A 26615-nucleotide genomic window follows, 5' to 3' on the forward strand; every position below is an offset into this window, starting at 1 on the left:
GAGCTATGTCACTCACTGCTTCTGTTTTAACATGTGTAATTGTATTTATAAGTCAATTTAAAGATTGTATTATGTAATGTCCAGTGAAATGTTTGAACAGTAGAAAACAGCCAAACAAATAATAATTTTAACAGTTTAAGAGACACTGTGTCAGACATTGTCTAATACTGATAGAACATTATAGACATGATAATTAATATGGTGGCATCTTTCCTTTCACACAACCTTTTTCTCCAAGCTGTACAAAATTATCATATTTTTATCCAAGTACCAGGTAGTCATTTGCAAAATATTTTGAATTGATCACTCCACTTTTTAAGAGGAGGCAAAGATGGTTAATTAAAAAGTAACACTATCGATTTTAAATGTATTTGTTTTTGAATAATTGCAAATTAATTTCAATTTGATAAAAGTGACATATGCTTACATGTAAATGAAATATTAAGAATTATCAATCACATCTTGTTAAAAGGTCAATAATTATTATATCTGTACATTTTGCTTTCCATTTACATTTGTTCTTGCTATGCAGGTTTTCTTTCATAACATTCTTAAAATTATAAAGTTGTAGATTATTGTATATAAAATGACGGTCACTGTGACTGGCTACAGATTGTTTATTATTTTATGTCAATATGTATATATTAGGTAGTTATAAAGCTATATGTCTACGTCAGTAGATCAAAATAAAGATAATAAAACAATTAGTTTGAGTTCAGTTGATCTTGATCCAACCATAGATATATTTCCGACAATATACCCTATAGCCAATCATAGGGACAAAACTTACTTACTTGTTTTGATGTATAATCGTTTCATCTTGAAGTGTATTTTTAGGGGGTCTCATCTACCAGGATGACACTGTTTTGCCTGTATTCTCCAAACACATTGTCAATTAAGTCGCACAAATTATCAAATGTCACTAAGTACAAATGATGAATAAGATAAATTGCGGATATTTTTTTCACTTTTCAGCATTAATCTTGTCTGTTTTCATTGCTTGTTATTCTTTTTTGTCATTATAATATGAACAGTTTATTTAAATGGGGATTTAGTAAATGTTATTTATAATATAATATTGATTAGAATTGTCCAATTTCTGAACAATCTCTTTGTTTACTATTTAACGAGTAAACCAAGTACTTAGAGCTTATCTTTAAAAGTTTAAGAGTCAAGGATAATATTCTTCCAATATTCTTTTTTTTTTGGTTAGGATGTCATGCAAACACTATTCTGGTTATATTGCAAATTTCCAGCTATCCTGGTGGATGGGAAGATTTCAGATGCCCCTTTGCGCTTATTTCAGGCACCTGAATAGAACGACTGACCTTCCTCAAGCTATCCTTACATAAAAGAATCCAAATAAAAAGATTTCCTCCAAGGACTTCAGATTCTTTGAATGTGAGGATGTTATCCATCTAGCTTCTGGAAGGCCAGTGGTTTCATTAGGGTGTTCGATTGTGATTGAAATAATAAACCTTGAGCATATTGTCCACCTACAGTAGTGAGGGGCAAGTGGTTTGAAGTAAATGACCTTAACCACTCAGCCACAGACACCCCCTTAAATTTCAGTAGTATGTGAACTTCATACATGGTACAGTGCTAGTCCTAAGTGTTTCATTTAAATGAATGCAAATGATTTTGGACACAAGATATATAGCTAGACTGCTTACTTGCATACTGTGATACAAATTGTGTTCTGTTATCACAGTAACAACTTTGTATAGATGTATACCATTGTGTTGTTAACCAGGTGGAACCACGTGGTTAGCCTTTGTCACTTATATAGAGCCAGGCAAGATTGCTCACTCGTACAGTGTGACCAGACTCAATACTGTTTGTTGCCTAATTTTTCAATTTTGTAATGAACTGTTTCATATCCAAAGCAAGGTAAATTAATTACAGTATATAATTTCTCCTCCCTGCCAGAGTCCCAGCAAATCAGTTTTATATAACAAGAGGGCCATGATGGCCCTGAGGTCGCTCACCTGTATATAGGCCCCCCAACCCCCCCCCCAACATTGCAGGGCCAAGGGCTTTTATTTGCACAAACTTGGTAGACACCCATAAGAAGATAATTCATGCTAAACATCTAAGCTCTAGCTCATTGGGCTTTTTAAAAGAAGATTTTTTTAAAGTTTTTACTGTACACATATAGTTAAAAACAATGACACCCCTGGGGCCGGGCCAGTTTTGACCCCAGGGCTTTTATTATACCCCCAAAAATGAAGTTTGGGGGGGTATATAGGAGTCACCCGGTGGTCGGTTGGTCGGTCGGGCGGTCCAGACGTCCGTTGCATTTTCCTTGTCCGGACCATAACTTGAAGACTAATGGTTGGAATTCAATATAACTACATACAATGGTCAAGCACATTGAGAGGAAGTGCAGTGCACAAGAACCATAACTCTATCTTGACTAATTACAGAGTTACTGCCCTTTGTTACTTTTCCTTGTCCGGGGCATAACTTGAACACTACTGGTTGGAATTCAAAACAACTTCATACAATTGTCAAACACAATAAGGGGAAGTGCAGTGCACAAAAACCATAACTATCTAAAGTAATTACAGAGTTATTGCCCTTTATTACTTTTCCATTGCTTTCTTTTGTCCGGACCATAACTTGAAGACTAATTGTTGGAATTCATTATAACTTCATATAATGGTCAAGCACATTGAGAGGAAGTGCAGTGCACAAGAACCATAACTCCACCTTGACTAATTACAGAGTTACTGCCCTTTGTTACTTTTCCATTGCTTTTTTTTGTCTGTAGCATAACTTGAAGACTAATGGTTGGAATTCAATATAACTTCATACAATGGTCAAGCACATTGAGAGGAAGTGCAGTGCACAAGAACCATAACTCCATCTTGACAAATTACAGAGTTATTGCCCTTTGTTACTTTTCCTTGTCCAGAGCATAACTTGAAAACAACTGTTTGGAATTCAATACAACTTCATACAGTTGTCAAGGACATTAAAAGGAAGTGCAGTGCATAAGAGCCATAACTCCATTTTGACAAAATACAGAGTTACTGCCCTTTGATACTTTTCCTTGTCTGGAGCATAACTTAAAACGTACTGGTTGAAATTCAAAACAACTTTATACAATGGTCAAGCACAAAAAGAGGAAGTGCAGTGCACAAGAACTATAACTCCATCTTCAGTATTTATAGAGTTATTGCCCTTTGTTCCTTTTCTTTGTCTTTCTGGACTTATTACAGAGTGATTCAATAAAACTTCATCAATGGCCAACCACATTGAAAGGAAATGCAATATACAAGAACCACAACTATCTTTAATTGCCCACAACCATAACTCTATATTTCAATTATTTTACAAGATATTCTGTTACTAGTAACATCCTCATTTCCGAAGCAGTCTTGTGGGGGTATTAATCACATTTAGTGATAGTTCTAGTTTGAACAAACTTTGTAGACACTTACTAGAAAATGTTTCTTGCTTAATATCTAAACTCTAGCTATTTGGGTTTTTTCAAAGAAGATTTTAAGTTTTTGCTATACACATATAAAGAAAATCAATGACCCCCGTGGCGGGGCCAATTTTGACCCCAGTTCTTTTATTTGAACAAACTTTGTAGACACTCACTAAAGATGTTTCATGCTTAATATCTTAACTCTAGCTATTTGAGTTTTTTCAAAGAAGATTTTTTAAGTTTTTGCTATACACATATAAGGAAAATCAATGACCCCCGGGGTGGTGCCAATTTTGACCCCAGGGCTTTTATTTGAACACACTTGGTAGACACCTATTAGAACATGTTTGATGCTAAATATCTTAGCCATAGCTCTTTGAGTTCTTTAAAAGAAGATTTTTTAAGTTTTTACAATATGCATATAGGGAAAATCAATGACCCACGGGGCGGGGCCAATTTTGACCCCAGGGCTTTTATTTGAACAAACTTGGTAGACACTTATTAGAACATGTTTTATGCTAAATATCTTAGCTCTAACTCTTTTTGTTCTTTAAAACAAGATTTTTTAAGTTTTTACTATATGCATATAGGGAAAATCAATGACCCCCTGGGGCGGGGCCAATTTTGACCCCAGGGCTTTTATTTGAACAAACTTGGTAGACACCCATTAGAACATGTTTGATGATAAATATCTTAGCTCTAGCTCTTTGGGTTCTTTAAAAGAAGATTTTTTAAGTTTTTACTATATGCATATAGGGAAAATCAATGACCCCCGGGGCGGGGCCAATTTTGACCCCAGGGCTTTTATTTGAACAAACTTGGTAGACACTTATTAGAACATGTTTCATGCTAAATATATTAGCTCTAACTCTTTTGGTTCTTTAAAAGAAGATTTTTTAAGTTTTTACTATATGCATATAGGGAAAATCAATGACCCCCTGGGGCGGGGCCAATTTTGACCCCAGGGCTTTTATTTGAACAAACTTGGTAGACACCTATTAGAACATGTTTGATGCTCAATATCTTAGCCATAGCTCTTTGAGTTCTTTAAAAGAAGATTTTTTAAGTTTTTACTATATGCATATAGGGAAAATCAATGACGCCCCGGGGCGGGGCCAATTTTGACCCCAGGGCCTTAATTTGAACAAACTTGGTAGACACCCATTAGAACATGTTTCATGCTAAATATCTTAGCTCTAGCTCTTTTGGTTCTTTAAAAGAAGATTTTTTAAGTTTTTACTATATGCATATAGGGAAAATCAATGACCCCCTGGGGCGGGGCCAATTTTGACCCCCGGGCTTTTATTTGAACAAACTTGGTAGACACTCACTAGAAGATGTTTCATGCCAAATATCTAAGCTCTAGCTCTTATGGTTTTTTAAAAGAAGATATTTAAAGTTTTTTCTTTCGGTTGCCATGGCAACCGGAGTTCTGCATGGAATTAAATTCTTTGAACAATTTTTAAAGGTGACCACCAAAGGAACATTCCCGTGAAGTTTGGATGAAATTGGCTTAGTGGTTTATGAGGAAATGTCATTTAAAGTAAAAGTTTACGGACGCCGGACGGACGCCGGACAGACGGACGCCGGACGAAAAGCGATCACAAAAGCTCACCCTGTCACTTTGTGACAGGTGAGCTAAAAAGATGGGATATAGAAATAACAAACATTTCATTTCCATAAAAGCAGACTATTTTATTGCTGATTTTGTAGGAAATAATGATATAGTATATATATTTTGAATAAAGTTATCAGCACAAAGATGAATGGGTCGAGGAAATGGAGACAATGATTCTAGTAAGCAAAAAATAAAAAATAAACATACATATTAAACAAGACATTACTTACACATATGTTCATATCACAATTTTGGTTGTACACGTTTCAAGGAAATTGGCATAATGCTTTACACAGACAATTTGATACACATATAAACATGAAGACTACTGACCAGGAAATAAGATATTAATTATAGTATCATATTTAGTAAGGAATGGTGGAATACAGAGCACTTATAGCTGTTTAACTGCGTATCTGTTAGCCTAGAATATTTATCATTTATATATCATTATAAACATACATTCCAAATTAAATATTTACGTAAAGTTTACACATTACTGTTTAGGCATTCAGAAAAAAATCTGGAAATATTTTCTTTAAATTTTACAAAGAAATTAATAAAACTACTGACAGTTTTTCATTCTTATTTTAATGCTGACTGTCATTACTGGGTGAATACTTGAATTATATGTGAGACTTTCTGAAATTTACACTCTTTTTCTTATCTTTAACAAAAAATTATAAAACAAACCTAGAACAATATGTTGCAACAGATGAAGCAAAAGTAAGGACAAATCCTGAAATTCGTAATAAACTGACTATAATAATGAAATATATGTGAACTGTAAAAAAAGTACAATTTTATTTCAGCTAAAAGAAATCTTGTGTATGTAACTAATAAAAATGAATATTCATTCACTACTACACAACAAAAACATTATCAGCTCTGTGTAACATAAAACAAAAATATCACACAAGACTACAGAATGACTTCATAACAGAATAACTTACGCTCCAATTGTTGATAATAACAACATACTTAATTTCAAGTGTTCTCATTCTTCTGTTTTCAGTTTCTCAAACATATACAAGATATTTTACAAATCAATATTTCTGTCTTGATTTTTAAATCTAATTTCATTTTTATTTTACATCCATTCAGTATTTGCTGCAATTAAATGAAAATCAATTTGCTACTATTTATAATGTGGAGAAGTAAGGATGATTCTGGTATACCTCAAACTATTCAACCTGCCTGTTCAAGTACCATACAATGCCCTACTTGAAGCATGCATGAAGTTTGTCTGGAAGAACTAAAAGAAATTTTAATTCAAAAACAAAAGTCCTAAGCAAATGAATTGACTTCATTAAAAGAATATACAAAACAGTGCAGCTCGTTTTTTGAGAAAAAATTAAACAACACAATACAAAAGCAACACAAGACAAAAACTACACAAACAAACACTTGTATAGTTCTTCTAGGTAAGGCAAGACCTTGAAACACAAACAAAACTCAACCAGTATGCATGAAAAATATGCATAAAATAATCACACAAAAATAAAGCAGTATTTTTATAAAGTAGCTGCAGGGTTGTTATCTAACTACACATTCTGAAAACACAAACATCATTACTTCACACCGTTAGTACACACCTTGTTGTGTGTCAATTAAAAAATCTTCCAGAAAAAAACAAACAATTTATTTTCCAAAAATCTGGATAAAAGGGAAATAACATATCATAAAGAATTAAATTTGAATTACTGGTAATATTACAGTGATAAAACAGTCTACTTAATAACATTTCTTTTGTTCCTGTCGCCATTTATTGAGTAACTTTAAATCATCAAGAATAAATAGGTGAGATAACTAAAGAAGAGGGTGAAACAATATTGAAAATGTGTCTGTTTATACAAGAATAGTGTTTCGATTTAAAATAAAAAGAAAAAAATCAAGTCAACAGATAAAGCAAATATTCTGGACATTTACATGAATATAGGGTAACAACTAACCAATGTAAGTTAACATAAACAAATTATATATTTAGTGCCCTAAACACCTCAAGTTTTTTGCCCCTTTCAACCTGAGATTCTATCTAACAAGCATGGCACCAATTAAGGTAATTAATCTACACATATTTTCTGTATCTTAACACAAAAACTGGTTCCATTCCTGGTTAAACATGTACATATAGCTCTCACCCTTCTTAATTTGTTTAATGGACTTTCTCATCTATGATTTTGAAACAGTCCATCTATAAATTTTAGGGATTTCAATATTAAATCTTAGCAGTCAACAATGCTGAGCTTGCTTAGACTACATGGGTGTAAAAAGTTTGATTTCATTATATAAGGAACTGTATTAAAGTTAATATAAGAGTGAATGTTCTAAGGTACAATAGTTAGTATTAAACTTTTATTCTGCTGGCAGGACATTAATAAACCTATGTAGACCAACATTAACCAGCAATTTTGTGCTGGGTCATGTCATCTCAACATGGTTTATATTATTGGCTTATAGAGAAATATATCCTTATATTGATGAATGCATTTGTCCAGAATGAAGATGGACAAATTCGTTTAATATATTTAGCATGGCTAGAGTATGATCTAATCATTGTGAATCATGTATGATAACTGTGACTATTATTGTACATCAAACCATTATGCTCTTTGATACATCAATAAAATCTTATTAACAACTTTTACACAGATATAGGGAAACTATAGTGGGTATAGAAGACTGTATGGTGTGGGAATACGCTGTACAAATTACTTATATAATAATAATATCCTATATACAAACTACAACTATCTAGGGTATATTACATGACTTTCTACATATCTGGCTCACTAAATACAAAAAATAAACATCCCCCAATGAACTTTATACAAGAAAGCTAGGTCTAGTTCATCATCTCTGAATGCTACGTATATGTATAATATAAATAAAATACACTACACATGCTTTATTTTACCATAGTCTGAATGTTTTATATATGAAAATAACACACACAAGAGTGCTGTATTCAGAAGCAATTGACTTCCTTGATGCTTACTGTACATTTATACCTCTAAAATATATCTTGGTATGAATAATAAAATATTACAAAAGAAATATTATACAATGTATTTCAAGATATTTCAGAATCAGGCAAATAATTTTCTGTATCCATATGTTGATATTTATACCTACAAAGTAGACAAAATTTCTACCACCCAGAGATGATCAACTAAATTTAAACAGTAACATATTGCACTTGTAAAGAAATTGGTAGCTACAATAATGGAGTATTTACAAATTTGTTATAACACAATCTAAAATACATGTATTTTGTTTCGAAAGAAAATGACAATTTTTTTTTATGAAGGAAGACATTGTTTTATGAATTGAATTCATTAATACTTCAATTATTCTGTGGCAATTGTTGACTCAGCCATTACAAAACTAAACAAAGAGGAAAAATACGATGATTCAATTATTAAAGGTCATTACTTCACTGACCTAATTTCCATGCAATGTTTCATAATCGAACAATATATCTTGGTTGTCCCATTCAAGTATGAAACTTGACAAAAACAACAATAAAAAAACATTCTGTTTGTTTGTTTTTTTTAACAAGAAAATGATTACTAGTTACAAAGTTGTAATTTTCTGAAGTAACCAATTAATTTTGTTCTACTTAATATGTGTGAATTTATTCACTTACAAAAACTAAAAAATAAATTCCATTGCTTGCATTAACTTAATTTTTACGATGAAGTCTAAAGACGTTAAAAATCAAAATCTGAATTACCTTTCACATATTGAAGACAAATGTGATTGGTTAAGGATAAGCAGACCTCCATTGGTTTTTTTATTGTTTCAAAGAGTTAAAAAATTAACTTTCTTTATTAAGAAACAACAAAAACAACAACAACACCCTCTAGATGTCATTTAAAAAATAGTATGCATGACTTTCGGGGTTGTTTTCTCATGCAAGCAGTCCTATTATAACTGATAATGATGTATGATACTTGATCATGATAAAATTGCTATATAGAAAGTGTTCTTGTTTCACAGGTGAAGTTCTAGGTACACATCAACACTGTAAAAGTTTTATGGCAACTCTATATATGGAAGGTGTATAAAACAATTCATATATACACTGTAATAAATGCCCTGTATGTTAGTGAATAGAGATTAAAGCATAGAAATACATTACAACCAATTTACATTCTTTTGGAGCAATTTTTTCTTAATATTTTGACTATTAACACATTATCAACAATGAAACAAATAAAAAAATACTTTATAAAACACCATTACAATTGCTTCATTATGAATGCCAAAATAAAGATTTTTACAATAATTCACAAGTAGTGCATACACAATACCTTCTGAAGTGATTTAAATTTGAAGACATAATGGTACATTAAAATTGGCATTAACACACACATATTTACGAACACATGTTCATTGCTTGAATTTTGTGTTATTTTTACTGTTAGTAACAAGAAATGATCTACATAGAACTCAAATATCAGATGTTATTACCCTGGACACCTGCATTCATTATTTGTAGTGACTACTACAAAAATATGACAATATTTGAAGGATAAATTTAGATTACCATCCTGTTGATACCATCCTGTTGATATGTTACTTTCAATGTTATTTGATCTTGTGTACCAATTAACAATTGCCCGTGTTTGTACAATTAGGTATAATGTTTTAAATGTTTGCAAATGTAGATAAAATATGTCGTAAGTTCTGAATATCACCAAACAAATCTGTTCTCTGACCCTTAGCCTGCCCGCGACTTCATATTCTACCCATGTGACCAGTACAGACCAACATCAGCTGACAAATACATGCCATCCAATCATGGTCTGCAATTGTTCACTTTTCAGTTAGTTCAAATTTTCATTTTTATTCCCCCTAAAATGATTAACAGTCTTGCCAAGATTGATATATAGACATGTTCTTTCAGGCACAAACTTACTTTTAAAATATCTGACATTTGTTTGACATTTAGTAGTTACAGAAATGAAAACAAATTAGAGCAAATATCATTCCCACAGGACATCTCAATTACAGCTGTTCATAAATTATTCTATAACATAACTCTATCTCTGTAACACTTGATCACATCTGCTCTCATTTTACCCCATTTATTTATCATATCACTGGAAAATCAAGGAAGTGCACGAGTAGATGGTAAAAAAATAGGGGGATACTTAAAGTAGATGAAAATGAGGTTATCATACTAGCCTGGTTACTTTGTTAAATGTTTTATATAGCTTAAATACCTCTCAAAATATACAAATATTCAACAAATTTCTTTATATTCCCTATAATTATTACAGTAATCCATGTTGAAGTCTACTCAGACTCTCTAGCTGAATATCACACTCAAGTATTCTGTTTGTGTCAAACTGTATATGTATCACACTTGATAGGAGTTTCAGCACAGATCATCAATGGCAGTCTAGTCCACTCTAGAATTGGTTCACTACAAGCAAAGTCTGAAAATTGTAAGTTAGCCATCTTATATAGGTAAATAAGTATATATACATTTACATATTGAAATGATGTATTGACAACTATATACCTTGACAATATCGTCTCAATAACATTATTTTTGAAGAGAATTACAAGATATTTCTTTCTATTGCCTACATATTGTAAATTTCATATTGACAACTTTTAAAATTGTTCCAGAAATTGGCTAAACAGGTTATATGAAAGTTTTTATATGACGACATAGACAACACAGAGAGTATAAAAGTTTGACTATTTCTTCAAAACAAGACGAGCTAACAAGTCAGAAACATTCAAAGTAAAGACAGACCCACCATTAATCAGCCCAGTCATCATCTTCATCATCATCCTCTGACTCACTGTCTTCTACAGCTTTTCTTCTCATATCAAATGCTCGCGTCATCACAGCATGAACATCAAACCTGTTCTGTGACACAGTCTCTTGTTTCTTCTCCTCAGTTTTTCTCAACTTCTTGTTCCCTTTAATATAAATATATGTATAACTCAGATAAACATTTCCATCTTTTATCCAGCTTGTACATTGTGGAATGTTTACAAGAGCCAATGCCAAGGGGGGACCAAGCTCGACTTTTTCCTTATTTCTAAAGCTAAACATAACTGAGGAAGAATATTGTAGGAATGAAAACTACTAGAAAACATCATTAACTTGTAAAAGTATAATTAAAACTTTATATTTGACCTTGACAGTCAAGGTCATATGCAGATCAATGTCATTCTTAAATTATTCAACTGTCGGTATTGTCATAAGTGTTGTTTTATCCCAATATGAATCAAATCTCTCAATTATAATAAATCAAAACAAAGCTATAACAATTTGAAATAAGGTCAATTATATGACTTTGACTGACAAGGTCATTCAAAGGCCAAGGTCACATTTTAATTAATCATCAAGTCAATTATGTCTCAAGTGTTCTTTTTTCCAGCAACAAAATCAAATCCATAAAATAACAAAGTTATGTTACAATAATTTGACCTTGACGGCCAGTCAATTAAAGATCAAGGTCATATTAGAATGATTCAACATGTCAGTTTTGCCATGTGTGTTCTTTTGTCCAAATATGAATCAAATTTGTAAATAAATAAAATTATGACAATTAAAGCTAATTTGATTAATTTGATCTTGACAGACAAGATCAAATTAAGGTCATAGTTGAATTATTTGATATATGGTTTTTGTCATAATGGTTCTTTAACATCAATAAGAATCTTCAATCAATCTTACTTTGTTATCTACATTTTTAAATTGTCAGCAGTAAAAAAATTACTTTAAAGCTTAATATTTTTAATAAAGAACAAAAACAACTTACAGTCACCAAGTCTAATCTCATCTAACAGAGCATTTCTTGCTGTAATCTTTGGTGGTTCTGGTGCCTCCATTTCCCTTGCACTAGCTGTGCTCGAGTAATTGCTGTTCCCTGACGATATTGACATAGTATCAGGCTGTCCATTCATAGGGGGCGGTGCCATTGGAGCAGGTGGTGGTGGGGGTGGAGGAGGAGGGGCGGGAACATTTGTTTGCTGTAAGGGTGGAGGAGGAGGAGTCTGATGTGCCATAGGGGGAGGAGGAGGGGGTGGGGGCATCTCTGGACTGTCTGGTGACATTGGAGGTGGAGGTGGTGGAGGCAAGTCAGAGTCTCTCCCTGGAGACATGTGTCTTGGAGAGCCACCTTGATACACTATATCATTTAATTGAGTGTTTCTAATCTGAGAAGCATTCTGGTGACCATTCCCGACCAGAGGTGGTGGTGGGGGAGGGGGCAAACTGTCCCTCTGTGGTGACATACTGCCTCGGTCATTTCTTTGAATGTAACCTTGATCCATGGGAGGAGGTGGTGGGGGAGCAACATTTGGTCTACTAGGACTAGCTATATTTCCTTGTTTCTGAGACTGACGCCTGTCCCGAGGAGATTGATTTTGATTTTGAGCTGGATGCATCTTTTGAGAGCCACGATACTGAATCTGTGCATTATAATTAGGATCTTGCTGATCTATTTGGTACTGAGGATGTACAGTATACGGTCCATTCATTTGGTTATCTATATGATTCTGTTCAAGTGTCTGTCCAGGTACCTGATCTCCACCCTGTCTAACACTAAGCTGCTCTGGTCTGTTACCCATTGAGTTTTGTCTTGTGTACCCAGGAGGCACTTCATGTCCTTTCCCAGAACTAGGTTGAGTTACTGGTACATTATAATCTGAACGAAATTCCTCGCCCATTTTCTTATCTTTGTATTTTTCTGCTCTGGTCTGTACCGGCTTTGGTTTGACTGCCTTGTGACCAGCAGGGGACCGACTCTGAAACAATTACAACATTTATTTTAATAGTTAAGAATCTGCTAAACACATAAAAGGTCATGAAATAAAAAATCATAATAAATAACACCTAACCTAAAATCAAAGATAATAATGTCCAATTATATGTCATTTGGTATGTAAATTATTGCAAAGTGGCAAGTTACATAAGACAAAAAAATTGACACATGTCCATAGGACACACTCCAGTATGCCCCTACTGCATTTTGCCAGTTCATATTTAATTATGTTCTAGTGTAAGATAAATAAGCATAATGATTTTATAAACAATGAATTTTACAAACCTATGACTGAGAAAAGACTATTTTGATTGATTAGAATTAGATTTCACATCAAGTGTCAATAGGACATTGACCTAATGACCTCATCAATAGGGGCTGAGTACTTGCCAGAATTAGATTTCACATCAAGTGTCAATAGGACATTGACCTAATGACCTCATCAATAGGGGCTGAGTACTTGCCAGAATTAGATTTCACATCAAGTGTCAATAGGACATTGACCTAATCATAATGACCTCATCAATAGGGGCTGAGTACTTGCCAGAATTAGATTTCACATCAAGTGTCAATAGGACATTGACCTAATCATAATGACCTCATCAATAGGGGCTGAGTACTTGCCAGAATTAGATTTCACATCAAGTGTCAATAGGACATTGACCTAATGACCTCATCAATAGGGGCTGAGTACTTGCCAGAATTAGATTTCACATCAAGTGTCAAAAGGAAATTGACCTAATAACCTCATCAATAGGGGCTGAGTACTGGACATTGGCAATATCCCTATCAAGATTCACAAACTAAGTCTTTTTATTTCTTAAAAAGGGATTGCAAAGTGTAACGATACTGACTCAGAAGATTCCTTTTTAAAGTGCATAGGTCTACTATAACCATAATCTATCTATACATACCCCAATTCTGTCAAAACTGTCTTGAGAACAAAGATGGTATCTATGATAATGACAGTGTATGAATGTCACCAGTATAGACCTCGGGGCAATCTAAATGTTAATAATTCTTACAGTTGGCAACATTGATAATTCTTACAGTCTGATCTGGCTTTTCATGGCAGACTGGCTACCTAATTATTTTATTACTTTGATATTAAAATCACTAAGACGCATCATTTGTGTTTTTTCAAAGCCGGACGAATTGAAAATGCAAATTCTGCAGCTTATGGGTTAAAGTAGGCCATATCAACATACCTTTTTCACTCTCTTTGCCTTCAAATCTTTCTTTCTGTTTTCTATATCTTTCTTGATTTCGGAGTACCATAATTCGAAGAAATAGGAAGGATCTGTGTAGAATTTCATACAATCTTTACCATCCTCTCTGTAATATATAACATAATATTTTATACTGGATGCTACTCATATTGTGAAGAAAAACAAAAGTTGTCAGTAGGACAGCATGCTCAATTATTCTCAATGCTTGATAGTATAACAAGAGCCTGGATAATGTAGAATTTTCAAAGTTCAAAAGAGGTAATAATTCTGACAAATTTAGGTTAGAGTTATGGGCCTTGGAAAATGAACTACTATTATGCTCTGAAATAAGTGTGTGAAATAAGTGTGGGAAGTTTCAACCCATTCCCTTCAGTAATTTTGGAGATACCAACTTGATGCAAAGGCTTAACTTAATCCTGTAAGCAATGCCAAACACTCAGGTTAATACAATAGTTCTCCCTAATTTTCAATACAAAACTGTTTTATCTTTCAACTTCACTTGGCAAAGTTAAAATTACAGCAGTATGTCTATGGATGGTTACAACAAAATATGACAGAAATGATATTCTAATATAATTAATAGCAGGTCAATTTGAAATAAAGTGAATTAGACTTTTGTTTTTTACTCATCAAAATTAACATATCTAATATGATCTATTTCAGTACAGATACCAAATTCATAAACATTTCTTTACTTTATTGCAGTGTTTGAAAAAAATAAAGCATTTCCCAATATTTGTTTACGTCATATAATTGTGTAGGCACGCCACTTCAAGTGTGAATCATTTAAGTGTAAGTATCATCATCTACGTTTTACTATCTTATCAACCATGATTTACTGTGTTATATATATATATATATACACAGCAATATTAATATATGGTACAGCATGAATAGAAGTTAAAACATGTCATAATGTTTGATGAAAATAGTATGTAAATGAGGACATTGTTTCACTATAAAATGACTGCCAGGATTAAAAGTAAATCTCTGTATTTTATTGAAGAACTGAAGTTCATTTACACAGCAATGCTGCAAAATAAAACTAAAATAAAACATAATATCTAAAACTTAAATAACTGCAATCTACAAATTGAAATGTTTTTTTATTTGTTGAAGCATCAAGTCCTTGAATCTAATGGAAAGAGGAATATAATTATGATATTCTGTGGTTGAGACTGGGTCACAATTTTGCACTTGATATTCTTCCAGGATATTAAATTCTATTAAATACAGCCCAAAAAACAGCTGTTAACATACTGACTAAAAAGGAATATTTTTATACATCTCCTTTACCATTACAAGAAGTGCTGAATGAAATTATATGTTAAAACCCTGTATTATTTTAACTTTGAAACAACCAAATTTACATGTACATGAAATATATTTATTTTTCATGGCTTATCAGTCAAGCTTTTAATTTTTAACTTTTATTCAAAGCATTCATGTTACTGTAATACTGAGACTGTAATAATGCAATTTCTATCTGGAAATCCCTTATTAAATGTTAATGATTTAAATAATATTGCATCCATTTATTTATTTTACATTTTGTATGCTTCATTTGTTTTATTTTCTTGCATAAAAAATTATCTTGAAAACGTCAAAAGTTGTTTTTGCAGTATAAAATATTTCGCAAGTCTAATAAACCACTTTCAATGATTCATGTAAATATTAATACCAGTCTGTACTCAGATCAATATACACAAACCCTTTATAGAGTGATTAGTCAGCCAGATAATATTGTTATTAGATGGTATCTTAAGATATAAATGTGTACTATATATATATTGTATGAATATAGAAACAATTGTGACAGCAATCTTAAGAAAAAAGGTCAAGAAAATGTTAAATATATCAAAATTTAAACTCTAGATATAGATAAATGATCAATATTTTGGACAAAAATTAAACATTTAGCTTATTAATTTGTATTTAGATGTAAATCAAAGAAAATTATTTAGGGGTTCAAGTTTAATGTTATCCTTAGGAATTGTTATTCAAACATGGCTTGAGCTTTATCAGATCATCAGGACACACAATTATTAGAAATCCCACATTTTTTCAACTAAGACAAGCCTGTAATGTTAGAAGCAAAACAAATGGCCAATGTAACCAATATTGAGTCTAGTCAATGTCACCTATATCGAGACAGGCCAATGTCATCAATATTGAGTCTAGTGAATGTCACCAATATCAAGACAGGTCAATGTAACCAATATTAAGTCTAGTCAATGTAACCTATATCAAGACAGGTCAATGTAACCAATATTGAGTCAAGTCAATGTCACCTGTATCAAGACAGGCCAATGTAACCAATATTAAGTCTAGTCAATGTAACCTATATCAAGACAGGCCAATGTAACTAATATACTCTGGTCAATGTCACCTATATCGAGACAGGCCAATGTAACCAATATTAAGTCTAGTCAATGCCACCTATAACAAGACAGGCCAATGTCATCAATATTGCTGCATGCCAATCTATCCAATATTAAGACAGACGGTGAGACCAATGTAACCAATATAAAGTCAGGTTAATGTCATCTATATCGAGACAGGCTATATAGCCGATATTAAGGCAGGATAATGTAGCCAATATTCAGACAGGCAAATATCAACAATAGTCAGGACCTAAGGTTTTTCAATTCTGTAAACAATGCACAGTTACAAAAACAGAGCAGGGCAAGCAAATTAACTAATTTCAGTTGCTTCATTAAAGATTAAGATTAGATTGTAAACACACAACAAAAAATACTTATTTTAATGTTACACTTGTTACATGGAAGAAATATGTTCGTTAATATTATTTATAAAGATCTTATCGCTAGCATGTTTACTGCCATATTTGTGTTGTACATTTCGCCACATGGGTTGTTGACCTTCAGGTTTGATATGAATAAAACTTTGTAAAAAAAAGTGTCAAGTTTGTTCACATATTTTACATGATGAGGAAGAGCTATCATGAAAGTTTATCCTACTTATCATAATACAAATATATTATGCGCATATCTATCTGTCAACACTTGAATAGGCAAGATTTCAATGTTATAGTGTCAACAAGGAAGTTGTAACTCTACATCTTATTCTATAAATTCTATTGGACATAGAAAACTTATCTTTTGACAAAGTATAAATACACACTGCCAATGAAGTTTTTTTAAAAGCAATAGTTAAACTTGCCAACAGTAAAATAAAATTGTAAACTGTTATTGGCATTTGTTTTGTTAGCTAAAATATGTACACAGTTTAATAATGTTCCAAATCAAAACTTCCAGAATATATTTTTAGGATGTGTAAATACCTTGAAAATAAACAAGACTACTAACTTTCTTTTTTCAGAAGAAAATTATGTGATAAAATAAATTTCATAAGAAAATATAAAATTCGTTATTTATTTAAAAATCCCACAAATATCAAAATAGATTCTGAAAATTCATTTTAATTTGACAGCCGAGACCTTGACCTTGTGAACAATTATACACACATGGTTCTTACAGAAGACACACAGCCTCAACATGGGGTAATGTAATTTCAAAGTACATGTACACTATAATAATATGGCAATCTTCAAATCTCTTAAGACCGAATTATAGCATTTGATAAAATGACCTTGAACTTTGTGCTATAAACACAGGGCTCTCAGTAGGGTCAGAATTTCACGAGTCAAAGACTCTTTGGCTAAAATTTTCATAAGTCAAATAATTTTTTTTCTAGTGTCATTTGACTACATGTATCATTTTTATGTTACAAAAATAACTGTATTGGAGGTCATTTTTGGAGATTCCAAAGTCTAAATTGACAGAAAAAAATGCCTAATTATAAATGTCTATACTGTACTCCCACCACCTAAAAAACAAAACAAAAAACAAATAAAACAAAAACATGAATTGCTGTGAAAGAATAAAATAAGCAGCAGCTTTTCTGATTAAATGTATAAAATATAAAAAAATATCTTTACTGGTATGCTATATCATATTAATTTTAAATACCAAAATGTACCAGGAATATTTATAAGAAATGCACAGGTACTCCAAGTAAATGAAAGACGTATTATAAACCTTCAGAAGCAATCAATAATATTATTGACACCTCAAGTATGTATTCTTATCAGTTGTGTAGAGCTATTTTTAGCGCTGTCAAATTGCAGCCACTGAATTGTCGCGCTTCAGTGCATAGGGTATAAACAAAGCATTTTATACACATCTTATACTGCCTGTTGACATTTTTTATGAGTGTGATTTGAACACATGTAGGATTTGATAGATAATTAGGGGTGGATTTAAGGTAATTATTATTGCATAGCTGAAAATCCCATGTGGAAAATTGACTCTTGAGCAGATTTTATCACGTGTCAAATATGTGCATTTCCCGATTTTCACGAGTCAAAACCCGGATCCCCGTGTCAATCGAGAGCCCTGTAAATTAACATGATCTTTACAATCTCAGCAATGGTAAATGTCTGTGCTTAGTAAGCAGAATTATTTTGAATGCATAACTATCTTTACTGTCTTTTGGGTTAACTCACTTAAGTGACTGTCAATGGTAATTTTATTTGAAAATCGCTCCCCTGATAAAGGGTAATAATAAATCAAACAAAGAATTAGGTCAGTTGATAAAGTTCACTGCAGACTGCTCCACAAAAATCTTCTCAAGATAATTTATTCAAATGATTGCATACTACATTAAATTTTACATACATACTGAGTATGGAAATCATAGTAAATAATATATTAAATGTTGAGAAATAATTAAATCATATTTATGATGTGTAGAGTACTGAATGAAATGATTCAGATGAGATCATCGTTCATTATTTATAATTTGTCTGATAACACTTATCTATAAAACAAAGAGCATTATATTGATACAATTGCACACGGAAATTGCTCATTGTGATATAAACCCGCAATTTCTACATTTTCAGCATTTACATTAGATTTAATTTGGTTGATCTATCATACATAGATGAAACATACAAGCTTTAACAATTTCTCTTTTTTTCCTGTAACTGTATTTTGTATAGAAAAATTAGGCAAATGAATTTTATTATGACTATTATTCTCTGCAATAAAATAACCTTTTAGGAATATTTATGGCAATTATAGCCTTCATTCCTTTTGGTTCTTATATCTGTTGTTTGTTTAACTGTTTAATTGGGTTCTACGTAACACCAACACATTATAGGTCATAGGGCCACGTTCCAGCTTTACTGGTGGATGAAGACCTCAGGTGCCCTTCCATACATTATTTCACTGACGTTCCTTAACCTAGCTGGATAGCTTCCTCACATGAAAGAATGCAAAGTCCCTGTCAGGATTCGAACCCACAGCCGTGAGGGGCAAGTGGTTTGAAGTCAACAACCTTAACCACTCGGCCACAGATGCCCCCTGATATCTGTTGAACCAACATTGTAAATGCCATTAACATGAAGCTTCTTTCCATACACATCATCAGTCACCCATTTTTACATAAGGTGCAAACCAACACTAGAGTAAAACCATCAACACATAAAATGAAACTGTAAGGTTTTACAGCGTTTAGTGACCAAAGATATAAAATGTAGCTATTACCTGTAGACATTGAGTTTATCTAAGGCAGGTGGTTTCTCACATCTATTATAGACATCTTGTATAGCCTTAGGTATTGTGATACGTGACACCACCTGTTGATCATGCTGCTTTGAACTCTGGTAAGGCTTTCGCAAGTGAATATCTTGTAATGACACTAAAATATACAACAAAATCTGAGTTAATTTCAAAAGAAAAATTTCATACTGTACAAAGTAATTAGACTTAGTAATCAGATTTCAGTCATTAATATTAATAGAAGATAGTTAAAATACACAGAATAAACTTAAAGTGTATAATGTCATTTGAGTTGCATGTAGGACTTTTAACTTACTTCAAATCATTACTCAACAATAACCAACTAAGTAATAAGTCTTGCACACAATCAGAATTAAGTGACATAATTTAGATATTGTGCACAAACAAGCAGACAGTTTAAGGAATAACTGTTCAATGTATATACTAACCTTCTTCTTCTGTTGGGTTAAGTTGTGTAACTTTAATTCTTAAATGCTCAACTCTGTTATTTAGTTCACTAGCTCTATTGAAAAAAGTAGTAGTCTCCCTGTACAAATCAGAGAACATGTCCTCCGCATGCTGACTTAGTGAACTTAATTGACGTATAATATTAGCCAATGAATGATTAGTCACACATTCTAACTCATTTGTCACTGATTTGTCCACTTCCACGCGACTAACGTGGATCGGTTCTACTATTCGCTGTATAAACGGCATTTTCCTGTGTACCTGAAAATTAACAATAAAGAATAAGTATTGCAGATGTATAAACACTAATTCTCCTTAAATAACAACAATATCAAACAAATTACTTTTCTAAACTGAGAATATTGACTTTATGGACAAACTATGATTAAAACTAGAAACTGTCAATATAATAACATTTTAAAAATAAAACAAAAAGCTGTCTGAGGAGCAGCACTAACTTTTCTCACTCTGACAGCGATGGATAGTATGATAAAAGCAAAGTAAGATGATCATGTGTAAATTTGAATTACCTGCCCTTAAAAGTCCAGAAGTATTTTAAGTTTAAAGTGAATATATCTGATGATTTTTTTAGCATATTAGGAAAATAAAGAATGACTGAACAAAAATGATTTTCAGGGTTACCTGCAGTGGACAAGTACTTCAACAAATACACTTAGTACCACAAGGTTGAATAAAAAGTGAATAACTGGTAAGATGGATAAAGGGAAGGCTTCACATTTTTTAATGTTTCTCAGAAAATGTAACTTCATGCATTGACTATTACAGATCCCAGTTGACCTTGGCTTTTGACCTGAAAATAAGCTTGACAGGAGGTGCATCTCCATTTCCAAGGTCAATGCACTTTCAGTGCTTTTTCACTTATAGAGAATGCTGGCAGGGCCCATGGACAGGGTAAAATTAAATTGGAGACAAAAGAGACAAAATTCAGAAATGAAGCAGTTCATTTCAGGTGAATTTACTGAAACTATGATACAATATCATAACTTTTTAAACAACAATGCCTATCTCTAACTATTATGGTAACATAGAACTAAAACAAGATTGCATTTGAGAAAAATGCTATGCCACCGCATGGTTCAAATTTCATAGCTGTACATCAAAGGACAAGAAAGTAGGTCACATCATCAAAATCTAGGTCACCTGATATCAAATTCAATTTTACAACTAAAACTGTGCACATGGTCAAAATGTCATTGCTGTACATCAAAGGACAAGAAAGTAGGTCACTGTCCCCTTGGGCAAGGCATAATTTTGACCCAAGGGTTTAATTCAAAACAATCTTGATACAGGTCCACCAAACAACATTTCAAGTCAAATATCTAAGCTATAGCTTTCTCCCATTCAGAAAACATTTGTTTTATTTTCTGTTTTTACTTTGTGTACATAATGAGAATCACTACCCCCGGGCAGGGCCAATTTTGACACCAGGGGAAAAATTTGAACAACTTTGGTAGAGGACCTATAAATGATATTATATATCAAACATCAAAGCTCTATGCCTTGTACCTTCAGACAAAAATATTTTTTATTTTTTCACTATATGTACATAATGAAAATCCATGACCCCGGGGCGGAACCAATTTTGACCCCAGGGCTATAATTTGAACAATCTTGCAAGAGGTTCACTACACAATGTTTCATGCAAAATATCTTAACTCTAGCCTTTGTAAATTTAGAGAAGATGATTTTTTAAGTTTTTACTATATACATATAAGGAAAACATATGGCCCCCGGGGGCGGGGCTAATTTTGACACAAGAGGCAAAATTTGAATAACTTTTGTAGAGTACCTTTAGATGATATTATTTAACAAATATTAAAGCTCTAAGCCTTGTACCTTCAGACAATAAGATTTTTTTATTTTTTACTATATGTATATATTGAAATCAATGACCCCCAGGGCGGGGGCAATTTTGACCCCAGGGCTATTATTTGAACAATCTTGATAGAGGTTTACTACACAATGTTTCATGCAAAATATCTAACCTCTAGCATTTGTCAATTGCTAGAAGAATTTTTTTTGAAGTTTTTACTATAAGTTTTTACTATATACATATCAGGAAAACCAATGACCCCCGGGGCGGGGCCGATTTTGACCCCAGGGCTATAATTTGAACAATCTGGGTAGAGGTCTACCAGACAATGCCTTATGCAAAATATCTAAGCTCTAGGCCTTTTGGCTCTTTACAAGAAGGTGTTTTAAGTTTTTACTATAATGTACATATAGTGAAAATCAATGACCCCGGGGCGGGGCCGATTTTGACCCCAAGGGCTATAATTTAAACATTCTTGGTAAGGGTCTACCAGACGATGCCTCATGCAAAATATCTAAGCTCTAGGCCTTTTGGGTTTTTTACAAGAAGGTATTTTAAGTTTTTTCTATATGTACATAGTGAAAATCAATGACCCCCCGGGGCGGGGCCAATTTTGACCCCAGGGCTAAAATTTGAACAATCTTGTTAGAGGTCTACCAGACAATGCCTTATGCAAAATATCTAAGCTCTAGGCCTTTTGGGTCTTTACAAGAAGATTTTTTAAATTTACTCTTATAATTCCTTTTGGTTGCCATGGCAACCAGATTTCTGCATGGAATGAAATTCTTTGAACAACTTTGGAAGCCCTTCACCCAAGGAACAATCCTGCCAAGTTTGGTTGAAATTGGACTACTGTTTTTTCACAAGAAGATTTTTTAAGTTCACTATATAATCTATATAACACACACACAAACACACACACAAACACACACACACACAGGTGAATCGCTATATGCCACCGCATCGCAGATGCTGCGGTGGCATAAAAAAATTGGAGGGGAATTTATTTCAGATATAGGGGAAAAATATACACATGTCTGGGAGGGGCGACCCTAAATAAGTACTGACTGATTTAAATGGCTAGTTACATGTTTTATAATTACACTTACAGCTATCTGTCACTCTGTGACCTTGACTTTTGACCTGAAAATGGTAGTGACTGGTAGAACTTGTTAAGATGCATCTACATACATAGTTTTATGTTACATGGTCAATGCCCCAAAAGTGACTGTTGTGATTACCAGTTACAGGTTCCTTTTACCATGACCTTTGAATCTTGGACCAGAAAATGGGTGTGGCAGGTAGAACTTACCAAGGTACAACTAGTTACAATGTTTGAAGACCCAAGGTCAAAACCTTCAATGCACTTTGATTTAATTACCAGTACTGTAGTGTATTTTGTTACTTACAGGGCCCAGAGACTTTGACCTTTGACCTGAAAATAGGTGTGGCTGGGAAAACTTGTCAAGGTGCATGCAATGAACAACATAAATTGCATAAATTGTAATCAGTTCTCTAAAATATTAGCGGTCTATATTTACAAAAGGAAAAAATAGACAGCAAGTTTCATACCTAATACATTTTGTTCTTTCAGCATTTCACATCTTCATTTATTATGTACTCAATGTTTTAGATATATCTCAAATTGGAAAAAAATAATTTCAGTCAACATATATTGTCCAACAAAAAAATATCTAAGTAAAGTATTTGCAATGTCTATCATGCTGTAATTTTGAACCATTGCAACATATTATTTTGAAAATATTGACTTAAATTATAAATATACCCAAATATACTACAAAAATTGTCTAAAAATTGATAAACTGGATATTAACCAACCCAATATTTACGGTAAATTGCAGTAATGGCAAATTTTGATTTTTCTTGATTAAATCGCCAGTGGAAAACAATGATAAAATATTTAAAAAGTATTTACTTCCATACAACTATTTGCACAACAACCAAAATTGTGAATATTTCTTCAGAAAACAGGAAGAATCTGATTGTCACATATTTTCGCGACACTGATAAGTTATATATTTATTTAAAAGGTGAAAATAAGCTATGTTCTGTTTAAAAAGCTTTACTATTATGGCAGAAAATTTGTTTTACATTGGTGATGATGACATTTTTCAGTAAGTTGTTCAGGAAAAAAGGCTGTATTCGCAAGTGTTATTTCTATAGGCTAATATGACCTAGATCTACTTCAGTAAATGTGGAAATTGACAGTGGTTATAGCTGACAAAATTTGATTAGAACAATCAAAAGAAATTGTCTGATCACAGCATTATATAAAGTTATAATGAATCTTTAATATTATTGTTATACAGTAATTATTCTATTCATAACATTTTTATTCTGTTCTATAATAACAATTAAAGTTGTGGTTCTATGTATAAAAGGTAGTTATAAATATACACAAATGTATCAGTTTATTTGAGAATCCTTATAAAACTGAAAAAGTTTTTATGTATCGTCGAGTGACCCGTTTTTACGCTGCCCTATTTCGACGCCATTTATATTTTGCCTCATAATTGATATAAGCGGCCGCTTACGTCATTACTGTACTACGCTATAGCAAAAGGGGATTCCTCTAGTTTGTCAGGTAACAATATGTAGTAAGTAAGACACCCAAAGGTAAGATTTAGCATGTTATACCTTTTTTAAGAGATTTTTGTATGATTTCACTAATGCAATTTTGACCCTCACTTTACTATGTCATGCTTTTCTTGAAAAAATCGGCTGGAAAATACCCCCCTGTCTGCTGACCTCATTTCCTCATTCTCAGGTCACATGGCAGTAAAATTACCCAATAGTGTTGTTTTTTGCGCATTTTTTCACCCTAAAGCAACCTGTACGCGTTGTATATTTTTTAAACGGTTATTAATCGATGAATGAATATTAATTGAAAATTAATTGGATATGTTTATCTTATTTGGATGGAATTAATTGCCATGATTTAGTAAGTTGCTCTGCTAAATGTATTATTTTGTTTTTGCAGGTTCAACAAAGGAAGTTAATGTGCTATTTTCCAACCTTTATTATTCAGCAGAGGAGGTCAAACAGACTAGGGCAACCACCCAAACCACTGTAGAAATACAACAATAGCATTTACCATATATAATTATGCTTTATTATTGAAAGAAATAAAGAATAGATAAACTATTTTTCACTTGTTGATACTTTGCAGGTCTATGCTCTTGATGTTGGTGAATAGCGTAAGTAAAAGTATTATGGTGTACAGTCTCCTGTAGTGTGTAATTAAATTAGCCACTCAATAGCGTCGTTTTAGGGCACTCTCAATCAAAATGGCCGCTCCCGGATGAAGTGAAAGTAGGATTGTTCTTGAAAAGGAATAGCTGGAAAACAGCTTAAATTTACTCATTTCATAAAGGTTAGAGATTTTTTAATAAGTTAAAACATTTTATACAATACAATCACATGGTTTTAATAGACGCATACAAAACAATCCTTATGGGCGTCGAAACTGGTCACTCGAGGATAATGTTTATTTTATCAACTGCTTATGTTGTTTAAATCGCTAAATTGTGAACAGTCCGCTGAACTTTTGGCTATTCTTTTTTTAAGTTAAAAATATAATTATTGGCTATTATTATTTTATTTGAGCCAGTGTGAGCCCTGTGTATGATGCTAGGCGTTAAGGAGCAATAACTATTAGACATCAGACTTGACCGACATAAACTATAACAAGCCTGTAACGCCATATTTGGAAAGGGTGGTTCAAGTCAGGGGATACGATAGGGTCTGACCCAAAGTGTCTGTGGTCAAAAGGGCAAGATGAGACAAACATCAACAAAACTGACGATGTATTGTAAGATAGTTACAAGACTTTTTTTAAACTGAAACCAGTGATTTAACTTTAAGGAAAAGGTGCAATTTAACTTATTATTTAAGTTAAATATTTCACAGTAGATTCCAAATTATAAGTCAAAGGTCTCAATTTCTAATGTTGTAGAGATTAAATAGTCATTCAGAAAAGAACTACGAGAAAATGAAAATGATTATTTCATTGCGGATGCCAATCAAAATGCTCAATGATTAAAGATAGATCTCACAAAAATATTTTTGACATATTTGGGTCAAAACTTCTCAAATTTTCAAAGGAAAACTTCCAACAATGCACGTGAAATTTTCAGTTGGCAACCTGCAAAAAAATCATATATGTTATTTTATGTCAACATGTGATGAAAATACTTACATTACATTGCAAATTGTCAAGAAAAACTGGTTTTCATTTCTGACAAATCAATCAACAAACGAGGAAGTCATAAAAATGGCGGCGCTTTCTCGCGAGAGTTGGGCTCTCTTATGGCCATCAATTGCGGTCTATCAATCGGTAGGTTCAAGGACACTAAATCTGTCTGTATATTTTCTTCTTTGGTCCGCCTATCATACATCATATCACGGTATGTTTAAACAACTGTAGATCTATATCAAAATGGAACAAAATCTTTAAATATATATATATAATCACCCTTAGGATATGTTGCCTGCTTTTTAAATTTGTCTTTTTTCACGTCTTGTCTGTGATATGCAGGCTTCACCGCCTTCATAACCAATATGTGTAAAAAACATGTTAACATACATTTATAGGTCAATAGCTGATTGTATAAATGGTCATTTTA

General features: G+C 32.6%; 1 protein-coding gene across 2 annotated transcripts; it reads right to left on the reverse strand.

Moving 5' to 3' along the window:
- Window positions 1-5832: 5832 nt before the first annotated feature.
- Window positions 5833-26334, reverse strand: LOC132759805 (actin-binding protein WASF2-like). Of its 2 annotated transcripts, none has more exons than XM_060751662.1 (7): window positions 26189-26334; window positions 20117-20396; window positions 19653-19806; window positions 14059-14185; window positions 11846-12833; window positions 10832-10997; window positions 5833-10488 (listed from the first exon to the last, which is right to left on the reverse strand). In XM_060751662.1, exons 2-6 carry the CDS (start codon window positions 20382-20384, stop codon window positions 10834-10836), a joined length of 1701 nt encoding a protein of 566 aa, XP_060607645.1. In that variant the 5' UTR covers window positions 20385-20396; window positions 26189-26334; the 3' UTR covers window positions 5833-10488; window positions 10832-10833. The 2 variants fall into 2 exon arrangements, with proteins under 2 accessions (XP_060607645.1, XP_060607644.1); XM_060751661.1 differs by having other exon boundaries at window positions 5833-10501.
- Window positions 26335-26615: the final 281 nt, after the last annotated feature.

This window comes from Ruditapes philippinarum, unplaced genomic scaffold (assembly GCF_026571515.1).
Source record: "Ruditapes philippinarum isolate M1 unplaced genomic scaffold, ASM2657151v2 ctg2955_1_1_1_1, whole genome shotgun sequence".
Lineage (NCBI taxonomy): Eukaryota > Metazoa > Mollusca > Bivalvia > Venerida > Veneridae > Ruditapes > Ruditapes philippinarum.

Excerpts from the sequence above, each read along its gene's own strand:
- LOC132759805 (XM_060751662.1), bottom strand. The coding sequence starts at position 20,384 with ATGCCGTTTATACAGCGAATAGTAGAACCGATCCACGTTAGTCGCGTG. Across the intron at positions 14,186-19,652 it reads GATAAACTCAATGTCTACAG|AGAGGATGGTAAAGATTGTA; the intron begins GTAATAGCTACA and ends TATATATTACAG. Across the intron at positions 10,998-11,845 it reads TGAGATTAGACTTGGTGACT|GGAACAAGAAGTTGAGAAAA; the intron begins GTAAGTTGTTTT and ends TTTATATTAAAG.